General features: G+C 45.4%; 1 protein-coding gene across 2 annotated transcripts; it reads left to right on the top strand.

Moving 5' to 3' along the window:
- Positions 1-159: 159 nt before the first annotated feature.
- On the top strand, positions 160-12,300 carry LOC133108270 (beta-galactosidase-1-like protein 2). Of its 2 annotated transcripts, none has more exons than XM_061217738.1 (19): positions 160-691; positions 3,824-4,018; positions 4,120-4,188; positions 4,424-4,519; positions 5,035-5,143; positions 5,359-5,451; positions 5,858-5,939; positions 6,377-6,441; positions 6,602-6,686; positions 6,819-6,956; positions 7,523-7,603; positions 7,965-8,071; positions 9,130-9,276; positions 9,619-9,690; positions 10,341-10,419; positions 10,546-10,633; positions 10,759-10,870; positions 11,035-11,151; positions 12,190-12,300. In XM_061217738.1, exons 2-19 carry the CDS (start codon positions 3,834-3,836, stop codon positions 12,298-12,300), a joined length of 1,836 nt encoding a protein of 611 aa, XP_061073722.1. In that variant the 5' UTR covers positions 160-691; positions 3,824-3,833. The 2 variants fall into 2 exon arrangements, with proteins under 2 accessions (XP_061073722.1, XP_061073723.1); XM_061217739.1 differs by having other exon boundaries at positions 12,120-12,244.
- The last annotated feature ends 634 nt before the right edge of the window (positions 12,301-12,934 follow it).

The following is a 12,934-nucleotide window of genomic DNA, read 5'->3' on the forward strand; positions in this document are numbered from 1 at the left end:
ACTGCGCACCCTAAATCGGGAGCGCACAATTGAGATCAGAGCCATGAGAGGGTTAAGACTTAATTTCTCCCAGACCGTGGGACCTCTTCCAGCGGGTGTTGAGGCAGGGCATTGCATGTTGTAGACGGTTTATAGACTTCAGGCCTACCTGGGCTATTCACAATAAATGATGAACATTTGTTTTTGTTTTTATGAACTTTGGGTCTAACTAATCAAATCGGTAGGGGAGATATTAGAACGTTGCCATAAGATGCATAAAGTCTGTAGGCCTACGAGTTTACATTTGATGGCCACCTGAATCGATATTTCCTTTGTTTGATATTTGTTCCTTCAAAAAAAAGGCCTAGTTTATTTCCATACACATACGAACTATTATCCAAACCCCCCGGTATTGAACATCAGACGTTTTAAAGAATAAACCCTGATTACCAAACAAATCTGACCAACAACGGGGCCCAAAGACGTCACAATGCGGGCCTGAACCTCGCGGTTCCTCTCGCTCCACTCTGTTATGCACCCAGCGCGTTATTCTAGACGATGTCGCATTGTTCTCACTTTGTTCAAACTAGCGGCTGCAGTCCTGCATCGAAACATACACGGCACTGCATTACAGGACTGGACTGAGCCTGCGACTACGTTTCTGGTTTGGATATCAACTCAAAGGATAAGTAACTTTCTGTCCAAAAAACAGGTAGGCTACCCTGCTGAATGTCAATTAAATAAAGGATTTGTTTCACAGCACTATTAAAACATCAAAAAAATATTCTGAGATTCAGAGATCTTGTCTGATGTTTGAGCTTCGTTTTTATGCCGATTCGAGAAATGGAAACGATATAAGAGTCGAAGCTCAAAAGTCAGATTTTATTTTTGATGTTTTTATAATAGTGTGACAAAAATATTTCATTTTTTCAGAGATCATGTCTGACTTTTGAGGTTTGTTTCCCAGCCTTGTCTGTTACTTTGCATTACTTGTCTCCATGCCTATTGAGTGCATATTCTGCTATGGAATATGGGCAGTTTAGATCTCACATGCACACTTTCTCAGGCTGGCTATTTAAAAAAAAAGAAAGAAAAAAGAAGTAAATTAGTTGCCTCTGATTGCTGCATTTCAGGTTTATTCATTATCGTGTTGTCGGCTCAGAGCGGGAGTGAGTTTGGGTTATGATGGACTCTGCTGGGCGGGGCTTCCTGCCTGCTGGGCGGGGCTTCCCTCTGACTGGCTGGGGCTTCCTGCCTGCTGGGCGGAGCTTCCCTCTGACTGGGTGGGGCTTCCTGCCTGCTGGGCGGAGCTTCCCTCTGACTGGCTGGGGCTTCCTGCCTGCTGGACGGAGCTTCCCTCTGACTGGCTGGGGCTTCCTGCCTGCTGGGCGGAGCTTCCCTCTGACTGGGTGGGGCTTCCTGCCTGCTGGACGGAGCTTCCCTCTGACTGGGTGGGGCTTCCCGCCTGCTGGGCGGAGCTTCCCTCCGGCTGGGCTGGGGTGGTGTCATCCCGGGGGGCCAGGGGGGAACTCTGGGCCCGCTTGCTGCCGGCGAGAGAGGCCTTCAGGCCGGACGACAGCGGGTGGAGGCCCATCGAGTTGCCCACCACCTTCAGGGACCGGATGTTCACCGCACTCTTGGCCGGCCGGAGCGGGCGGGGTCTGGCGGCCAGCTTGGGGCGCGGACTGCACGTCTGCGGGCGTGGGAACGCCCGGAACCGCTCCGCGGGGGTGAGCGGCACCACCTTGTTCTGCAGCCGCTGGAACGCGCGGATCTTCTCCGTGACCGCGTCGTTCATCTCCTGGTTGCACCTCCTCACCTGCAACACGGGGAGCAGCGATAGCCTTTTCCCTCCCTGCAAGTCGCTCGGCGCTCGGTTAGTCATCCTCAGCGGGGTTTTGCTCCAGGCATGTGTGTACTGACCGCCCTGCAATTATTCAAAGGATTCCAGCTTTAAAAGAGTGCCATTATGACAAGATTCTGTCCATGCTCCATTCCTGTTGCTGCACAGAGATGCGCAGCATTTTATTTTATTATAAACTCGCGACGGTGCCTTATATAACGATGAGGCTCATTGTCATGTCATGTGTCAAAATGACGCATTGTGACATCACAAGGGAAGTGACAGGTTGACACGTTCTTTGGCTAAATTCCAAATTCCTTACTGTTGCTGGGCAGCCAAGCCCCCCTGTATTTCTTTTAAAAATGATACAGTATTTTATAATACACAATACATTTATGTAAAAACATCCTCAAATATATTATAAGTGCCTGTACATTTTCTGCACAAGAATCCATTTTCAACAGTATTTTATTATCGAGGACTATTTTAAATAATACATTTCTTTCATTTTTAAAAATAACTATTCATACTTATCACTGGATTATGGAAACACTGTCTGAAAATGGTTGATTTAATTTTGTTTTGTCTTAAATGAATGAGTTGATGTGCATTGTGGTTGTTTTCATGGGTTCCCTTTCACTGTGATATTTTAAAAATCTAAAGTCATATATAAATATGATAAAGCCAGCTCTCTAGGCAGACCAGTTTGCATTATTTTTTATCTGCCTTCTCAGTACCCACTATATTAAATACAGCCTGGTTGGTTGGTTGGTTGGTTTGATGTAAAATGTTTTTTTAATAGCCAGATTGCATTGTTTTGCATGTGAAGATAATATAGTAAGTTTTGATTGAGAAATAATACACTGGCTAGGTTACACAGACATGTGTGCGGCATTTTATGTAATGTCCTTTGAACCTACTATTTAGCAGTTTTTTTAACCTGCTTATCCTGAACAGGGTCACAGGGGGGCTGGAGCCTATCCCAGCATACATTGGGCGAAAGGCAGGAATACACCCTGGACAGGTCGCCAGTCCATCGCAGGGCACACACACCATTCACTCACACACTCATACCTATGGGCAATTTAGACTCTCCAATCAGCCTAACCTGCATGTCTTTGGACTGTGGGAGGAAACCGGAGTACCCGGAGGAAACCCACGCAGACACGGGGAGAACATACAAACTCCACACAGAGAGGCCCCGGCCAACTGGGATTCGAACCCAGGACCTCCTTGCTGTGAGGCAGCAGTGCTACCCACTGCACCATCCGTGCCACCTTACCCCAGTTTAGCCACCATAAATTTTATGCTCATTGGTTGAACTGACTTCAGCGTCTGCCCCTACTTGAAGCCCCACCTACAAAAAAATCATGATTGCCTAGAATTAACCGGGGCCAGTCCAGGACAAAATTTCAGGACTAACTGGTTTATTAAATAAGCACATTCCCCCAAATTAAATCTTCTGTTTAACTCGCTCAGTCATCCAACTTCTGTTATGCTTAATTCAGCCAGTTCTTTATATATCCTTTATCCTTTAATAATGTCCTTTTGCACACAGTATATGAAGCAATTGGTGTAATTCATCCTGTAAATATTTGTGTGCTGAGTTACACTGTTATTCATTATTTTACAGCCCGCTAATATACTGTACGTGCTGTATGTCCCTCTCTGCCAGACTTCTCCAGTGTTCTGTTTTTTTTGGGGGGGGGGGGGTTTAACATTCTTGGCCTAGTCGGTTTTTCAGAACGACTAGGCCAAGGCTCAGCGCCTTATTAGACAGCTCTGTGTTGATAACTTTCAGATTGTGCTGTTATTTTAATTACATGCATTATGAAAAAGGCGTGATTGAATGTAGGCATTAAATTGAATAACAGTCTGCCACTTATCGTGTTATATTTCAAATTGAAAAGATCTGTAAGTACACTCCCACTCCCCATTCTAAAGGGAATGTGAGGTAACTGCTAGAAAATAGATGTTAGCTGGTCTGCTCTCTCCTTCCAGCATTTTCAGCATGCAGCCGGGTGAGATGAGCCAGAGCAGGACGGAGGGGCTGAACGCTAACTCCTCCCAGTTCACGCTGGACGGCGTGGCGCTCCGCATCCTGGGCGGCTCCGCCCACTACTTCCGCATCCCCAGAGCGCACTGGAAGGACCGCCTCCTGAAGATGAAGGCCTGCGGGCTCAACACTCTCACCACGTGAGCACAGAGCGCCCCCTGCCAAGCCTCCGTGGCACTACGCCCTCCAGATGAGCACATTAGCTGTGTCCCGGATCTGATCTGTCTCGCCTGTATTCCAGGTATGTGCCTTGGAACCTGCATGAGCCCGGGAGAGGAGAGTTCGATTTCCAGAACCAGTTGGACTTGGAGTAAGTGACCTCCATGCTGCTTGATTGTGTCATCTTGGGATTTGAAGCTTCAGTCACCTGCTTTAAAGCTCAGGTCTCTAGCTGAGCTAAACGCGGTCAGCTTGTTTTTACAGTTGACCAGATGGCTTGATCCCGTTGTTGGAGACTCACACACTGCCACAAGCGGACTGTGTGGCTCATGGCAAAACATTGGCTATCAAAGTGTTCTTAGCGTTTCCTCACCTGCTCTCCTCAGGGCCTACATCCGCCTGGCTGAGGAGGTGGGGCTTTGGGTGATTCTGCGTCCGGGACCCTACATCTGTTCAGAATGGGACCTGGGAGGGCTGCCCAGGTGGGTCCCTTGTCCCCTCCTCTCCCAAATGCATACACCTGCTCTTCATCATGGTGGCTGTGTGGAACAGCAGCTTTGGAGCCAGACTAGTGACCTTAAGGTTGCAGGTTTCAGTCCTTAGTTTGACTGCTGTTTAGTGTGTTACCTGAATAGTTTTTGTTAGCACCTGTTCTCTCAGTAGGAAAATCTGCAAAAGCTATTGAATATTGTAATCTGTCTGTTCTTGTGGGCTTTGGCACAATTTCTAATCATTAAGTGATTATGCCATGTTTGTGGTGTTTGAATGTAAAAAGCTGAATATTAATTTATGTACATTGCATGACATTACTGCTGTTTGGCCAATAGATTATGGTGGCTTACGACAGAAGCACAATTGCTTAGATCGGAAGGTTTGGATTTGATAGTTGTTTCATAGTTTTTGCATGACAAACACAAACAGGCTAAGATTAGAGGTCAAACTTGGATTGAATAATCGTTCTTGTTTTAAAATTGTTCTTGTGCTCTTGTCTTTCCAGCTGGCTTCTGCGTGACAAAGGCATGAAACTGCGGACAACTTACCCAGGATTCACTGGGGCTGTCAACTCTTTCTTTGATGAGCTCATTCCGAGAGTTGCACCTCTGCAGGTGACCCGAGCTTAACCTTTGGTCTTCCAGCATGTAGATCTGGGCTTGGTACAAGTCTGTAAGTCCTGGGTTCATGCGTATCTTTGACCCATGACGGTTAATGAACAGTTCCCTGGTTGGAGGTCATTCCCAGGGTCCTCGGCCTGTTGAAATCCTGCCTGTAGCAGTCATGCAGTCATTGAAGTCCAGCATTTCCTTAATTTCCCTTCTTCCAGTACATGAGAGGAGGCCCCATCATTGCGGTTCAAGTGGAGAATGAATACGGCTCGTATGCAGAGGACGACCTCTACATGGCCTTCATCAAAGAGGTAGGGGGTCAGTGCGGGGGGGTCTTTCTTACTGTATAAGGGAGCAAGTAACGTAATTACACCCCCCTCCACAACCATCAAAAATAAGTGTTTTACCTTCACCATTGGAATAAAGGTTTAAGGTTATTATGATTCAAATGACTGTTAATTATGCATCCATCTGCAGATAGATTAGGTATATGCCCTGGTTTTGCTTTGTGAACAGTTTCAGTATGAGTTACCCCTCTCAGAGAAAACGGCAGACTGCATCACACAAGCACACACACACGCACAAGTGCTCACGCACACACACACACACACACACACACACACACACACACACTCCCACATGCAAACAGTCATTTAAGTTTTTACTGCACTGTGACCTTGCTATAACAACAAGGCTATCTCTCATTTGATTTGATAGGCTCTACTGTCCAGGGGGATCGGAGAACTTCTTATGACATCGGACAACCTTGAGGGGTCAAAGTGTGGGGGTGTGGCTGGAGGTATCACGCGGACTAGTAACACAACTTATTGTATTTTTTTTAAAGAGGAGGCTGAGAAAATGTATAGCATATTTGTGCATTTACTGTATGTATCATGTGTTGGAGTAAGCAGCTAGAAAATGGGAGAAATATGGATGGATGTATCATGTGGATAAGAGACTACAGCTAATGCTTAAGACATTGGCCTTTTAAGATCTGGAAGGTCGCAGGTTAAACCCTTGGGTGGTGGATCTGTAGCTATGCAAAAACTGAATAACTTGAGTGGAAAATTGTCATGTAAAAATGTTATTCTAAAAATCTCATTCAGCAGGGCATCTGTTAAGTTGGTTAATGAGACCATCCATCAACGTAAAGTACCCTATCACTGAATTTTATGAATGTAGAGTGTGATATTTTCAGTAAATGCATAATATCTTGTCTGCTCCTCTTTTTTGAAGCCCTGGAGACCATAAACCTGCAGAGACTGACGCCTGGAGTAGTCAACTATCTGGCCCACATGCCGGTAACAACTTTGGTGTTTTTATTGTCACTTTACTAACTGATGCCATCAAGGGCAGGGTAGGTTTGATTTTTCACATTGGTAGGGACACAAGTCGGGGAGGTTCGGAGGCGATGTAACCCGGTAAACATAAACGTATGTCCTCATGTTCCTGTTCCTGCAGGGTGAGAAGCCGAAGATGGTTATGGAATTCTGGTGCGGCTGGTTTGATGTCTGGGGTGACCCCCACCACGTGTTTCATGCTGAGGGTACGGCAGCAAGACAGCATGTCAGGGACTCTCCCTACGCGACTCTCCCTGCTGACAGATCTCCGTGTCTGAGCATGCGCAGATGGATCTGATTTCTCATGGGATCTGATTTCTCATGCCCCTTTTTGACAGACATGGTTCCCGTGGTGACGGAGATTTTGAAGCGGGGCATGTCCATCAACCTCTACATGTTCCACGGGGGGACCAGCTTTGGATTCATGAGCGGAGCCGTGGATCTGGGCACGTACAAGCCCCAGGTTAGCAGCTATGGTATGCTTTGTGATTTAGGTTTTTTTTCTGTCTCTTTCCTCAATGGTTTCCCGTAGTGACATTTCAGTTTCCCCAGAAATGTTTACATTACAAACGTTTAGAGCTATTTACAGGAATTATTTCCCGGATAGCCCGTAAGTGCCTAACTGGGGTCGTATCTAGTGGTTGAGAAAGCTGTGAAATACGGATAACATCCCTGTCATGCTCCTCAAACTGTTGGGCGGCTGCTCTTGGGCTGTAGATGGGAGTGGTTAAGGTGTATGACTGGGACCCGCAAGGTCGGTGGTTCGATCCCCAGTGTAGCCACAATAAGATCCGCACAGCTGTTGGGCCCTCGAGCAAGGCCCTTAACCCCGCATCACTCCAGGGGAGGATTGTCTCCTGCTTAGTCTAATCAACTGTAAGTCGCTTTGGATAAAAGCATCAACCAAATGCCATGTAATGTAATGTAATGTAATTTAATGTAATGTAATGTTACGATTCTGAAAGACCCCCACCTTTGCAGGGAATGGACGCTGTAACACCACGTTCTGAGAGACACTGTGGTGTATTCTTGTCTCTTTCAGATTATGATGCACCCTTGTCTGAAGCCGGGGATTACACCCCAAAATACCACCGTCTGAGGGAACTGTTCAGTCAGTACCACAGTGAGTCAGAACGCTTATCTTTTTAATGTTTTATTTTCTGCTTCCTGCCATGCAAGGCAAGCGCTAAGAGGATGTTTACAGTGCACTTGTCTTCTTGGAACGGCCTTTATATTATAGGAAATCTAGAATGATAGAAAATTATATTGAAAATAAAAATGCCAACTTGACATGTTTGAGGTTTGAAATGTTATGAAATGTGACATTGCTGGTCAGCTAATTTCTGAAGTCAAATATAAATGAGGTTTATAATCAGCAGCCGACACCTTTACATGGGGTGAAAAAAAGCGTCAGGCCCTTGTTGCCCACCTCTGACCTGTCATCAGATGTAGTGATCCACTCTGTCCTGACCGGTGTGCTCCAGGTGAGACACTGCCTGAGGAGCCAACTCCCCAGTGGCGGAAAGTGTACGAACCTGTCGTCTTTGACCAGTACCTGTCCTTGTGGGAGACCCTGAAGTTTGCTGAGGAGGTGGGTTCCTAGGAACTACGAAACTTTTGATCCTCGCCTACTGATTTTCACAAACTAGTGTGCGGTTGGAAGGTTAACCTGGCCAGGTTAACTGAGATCAGTCAGGGCAGAGAACAGCCAGGGAGAGGAAAGGAGGAAGGTTTGCTACGTGTTCTGCTCCACCTTGCCACTTTCCAGTACTGCTCTGCTAGAACCTTCTGTGCATGTGCACAGAACACGCTTCAGTTCCAACACTACCCCAAAAGGAAGCCTGGAGTTTGTTTAGCTTGTATTCAACACAAAGTCTTTATGTGGAATGACTGTGCATGATCTATGTAGCTTACGAGCACAGCTATAAAAGTGGTCTTGCTAACAAGCAAGATTGAAACCTTTAATGCTCACGACTGCTGTCTGTCCTGGCCCCACGGTGATGGAATGACCTCCCGGTGGATGTCAGAACGGCAGAGTCTCTGACCTCCTTCAAGCGCAGACTAAAGACCCATCTCTTCAGGCTACACCTTTCCCTCCCTAACTCACCACCATGATTAGCCTTAGACTGTAATGGCACTTATGTATAGTTTGTATAGATATTGTTACTTGTAGAGATATTGTTGTTTTTATTGGCTGTTGTATCGTTGTATTCAGGGTATTCTAGTTGCCAACTGTGGTATACTAGTTTGGAAGTTGATTGTACTCTTCAAGGGTTCTGATTATCTGTATGTTTACACTAGGACTCGGAACTGTACTGTCCTCTTAGCACTCATACTTGTGTTTTATTTGCACTTCATTTTACGTCGCTCTGGATAAGAGCGTCTGCTAAATGCCATGTAATGTAATGTAATGGCTCGGTATAAATTGAATAGTCACTGAAAAGTATGGCTTGCTATTGAAAAAGGACAATATTGGTTTGCAGGGATTATGTGTGCTTTCAAATATACAGTGCCCTCCATAATGTTTGGGACAAAGACCCATAAGACCTGCAGTGATGTAGTGGGTGTGGTCAGGTGCATTAACGAGTTGAGCTAACGACCTCACAGAGGAGGGCGGAGTCTGAACACCTGCTGGTCTGTCCCCTGCAGCCTTTAATATCGGCCACGCCGGTCAATATGGAGAACCTTCCGGTGAACAGCGGCAACGGCCAGTCCTACGGGTACACGCTGTACGAGACCACGGTCACCAGTGGAGGGGCTCTGAACTCCAGGAACAATGTCCGTGACCGCGCCCTGGTGAGTTCACACGCCCGGCAGAGCCCAGCAGTGGTTCAGAAGAGCAGGAACCGTGTCCCCAGGAAAACCGTGGTTAAACCCAGTGGACAGCACACCCCTGATTCACCCGAGAAATCCCCAAATATATAACTGCCTCTCTAACTAGGATGTTAGGATGTACTCTTGAGTTTGGAGTGTGGTATTTCATCGTAGGTGCAGGAACTGGATTTATGTTCCTAAATGTCAACTGAATTATTTGATTGCGTATGAATATGTAAGCTGCTTCTTACAATAATAATAATAATAATAATTGATTATTTTGTAAACTGTTTGTCTCTGATCAAAGCCTTTGTTATGTTCCAGGTGTTTGTGGACCGAGTTTACATCGGGGTTCTAGACTATAAGACAGTGGAACTTGCAGTGCCTGATGGGAAGGTGTGGTATTTGTGTATTTCTGGACACAGGATGCTTCCTGATCCATTTGCCCTCGGGGTGGTTAATATTCACCACCACGTAGACAAGAATGCTTCTGGTTTCACAGATAAAATGCCTTTGTCATAGACAAGCAGGGATTAAATCCAGCAAGGTTTCAGGACAAAGGATCTTCAATAAGAGGAGGGATTGGGTGTAGAGAGGAATTCCAAGTACCTTTACCAGCTGCAGTTGACAGATGACAAGCCTGAGTCCTGCACAGCCTAGCACAGTCTAGCTCAGTCTCTCTAGCACAGTCTAGCTCAGTCTCTCTAGCACAAGCTAACTCTGTCTCTCTAGCACAAGCTAACTCTGTCTCTCTAGCACAAGCTAACTCTGTCTCTCTAGCACAAGCTAACTCTGTCTCTCTAGGACAAGCTAACTCTGTCTCTCTAGCACAAGCTAACTCATTCTCTCTAGCACAAGCTAACTCAGGCTACACTAGGCTGTGCTAGAGAGACAATCACAGGCTGGCTTGGTCTCTACACCACAGACTAGCCCAATCTCTCAAGCACAGCCTAGCACATGCTAGCTCAGTCATTCTAGCACAGGCTATCTCTGTCTCTCTAGCACAGGCTAGCTCAGTCTCTCCCTTTACCTTGTTTGTGCTCCAGGGAGTGCGGAAGCTGAGTTTACTGGTGGAGAACTGTGGAAGGGTGAATTATGGGAAAGCTATGGATGTGCAACGTAAAGGTAAATTCTCCAGCTCAAGTAAGGGAACAATTTGTCGTACAAGTATAATTTCACGTTATAGAAATGAGAAATATGGATGTTTTTTTTTTATCTTCATTTTTTCAGAAATATTATTGTTTATTTTAGGTCTTGTAGGACAAATTGTATTGAATAATGCTCCGCTGAAAAGCTTCACCATCCGCAGTCTGGATATGACACCGAATTTCATAGATGGGTTTGTCCACTTTATACTGTTTTACTATCTATGTGCAGCAGAAATGAAAGGTTTTGTTGTTGATTCAAGGATGAAATATCAACACTGCCCTCTTGTGGTCGTTGGGGGCAACGTTCATGTTTCAGATTGAGCAGAGAGCGCTGGAATCTCCATCCAGAAAAACTCACCTACCCGGGATTTTTCCAGGGCCAGCTGAAGGTGGATGGCAATCCCACAGACACCTTCTTGAAGCTTCCGGTGAGACAGGGAGACACTTAGGAGCCTCCACACTCACACAAGCAAAGCACAGACATTTCCCATGATGCAGTATGCTTTAACAAACTCTTGTTGAGAGGTAGTCAGGATTCCAAGTGTAACCGTTTGTTGCCATGGTACCCATGTGATGTTGGTTATATCCACAGGGTTGGGGCAAAGGGGTGGTTTTTATAAACGGGCAGAATCTTGGACGCCACCGGTCAATAGGACCCCAACAAACCCTCTACTTACCAGGACCCTGGCTTCACAGTGGCGTAAATGAGGTACTGTTGTTTCTCTGACCTGCACATACTTATTTCACGCAGAGAGCATGCACTCATAATATGTACTGGCCACATATTCTGCATTCATACCATGAATGTGTACTGGTTGCTGTAGTGCAGGGGTCGGCAACCCTGGTCCTGGAGAGCCGCAGGGTGTGCTGGCTTTCGTTGTTACTTGGCATTAATTGATCAATGAAAGCCGTCGATTACACAGTTAGCTCACCTCACCTGGTTTATTGGGTCTGAATCGGTTGCTTTTTTTAAGGTGGAGACGAAAGCCAGCACTCCCTGCGGCTCTCCAGGACCAGGGTTGCCTACCCCTGCTGTAGTGTATCGGGGGAATTGAAAATGTAAAAGATCATGTGGATCAAGTGGAAAGCATCACTGTTTAAATCCATGGAACAGACAGTGTGTGTACCATAGAAACATCTTCGTTTCTCTGAAACACATTCATGCCTAATAGTTTTTTTTAAAATATAAGCTAGCCATCACATCATTTACAATAGCCTTTATTTGACATACAGTACAAGACACACACCAAGGCTTTTGAAGAACCTAATTATGTGGGCTTATCAGATTCCATCAATCTGCTCCCGCCTTCCAGGACTATTATGTATTATGTATTACTAGGTAGATTAGAATCAAGTGCTGCTTCATTCAGACTTAATAAGGCTTTAGATCAAAAAGGCTAGCCGAATAAAAATAATGTATCTTGCCCCTAGACACATTTTCCCAGAAATATATGCCTTTTTATGGCATATTACACCATAACAAGACTTTTACAATTCATTAAAAGCATGAGCAGAAATATCTGCAGCTTGGCTGATAAGACTGCAATTTCTCAGGGTAAGAGTCCAATCATTGCTGAATGGCCATGATAAAATAAAAAAAAACTACTATTCAGATGGATAGTGCGTTACATGAACAAACAGTCACTCAGCACATACTGTATATATTTATATCTGCAGAGATGGTGTGATGATGCTGTGTTTCGATGCGACCGGCTCTGTTGAAAGCCATTCCTTTGTGTCGTTGAAGATTGTTGTGTTCGAGGAACGGGAGGCCGGTGGCAGAATCCAGTTCTCTGTTTCTCCTGAACTGGGGAAGACCACCAGTGTGTACAGACATCATTTATGTAATGTATTGTAAGTGTAAAATGCAATATGACTGCAGTAGAGCTATACTCTTCAGAACGGGCACTGTGGCCCTCCAGGACAAGGCTGCAGGCGTTGGGGTCTGCCAGACCTGTGGTTGATTCGCTTTACCCTCTGAAACATACCGTGAAATAAATATGTTGTATATTATTTTAAGTGTGGTGTGTTTATTTTACGTGTGCATGTGCTTAGAAACTATCCAATTAGGTTATTGTAAATTATTATCATGGATAACAGTGCCATAAGGAGGAACTTGTAGCACCGGTTGCAGGTTCAATTTCCAGGTAGGTAGGTACTGTCATTGTACCCTAGAGCAAGTTACTTAACTTGAATTGCTTCAGTATTTATGTGGCTGTTTGAATGGACACTTTGTAAAATACTGCTCAGGATGAGAGCCTCTGCTAAACATTAGAAGTGCAATATACTTTTCTTGGATTGTGTGAGCCAAATCTATGAATATATATTTATTTTTGCTAAGGTAAGACAAACAGAGTTCATCAGTAAGATACATCGGCTATTGTGCAGAATCTATGTGAAGCTTCACTGATTTATTTTTTTTGTCCTCGAAAGGATGCACACTACCACCAGACCTTGAGAGGAACCACTCTCTGCCTACCAAGGCCAGCGGA

Source organism: Conger conger, chromosome 13 (assembly GCF_963514075.1).
Source record: "Conger conger chromosome 13, fConCon1.1, whole genome shotgun sequence".
Lineage (NCBI taxonomy): Eukaryota > Metazoa > Chordata > Actinopteri > Anguilliformes > Congridae > Conger > Conger conger.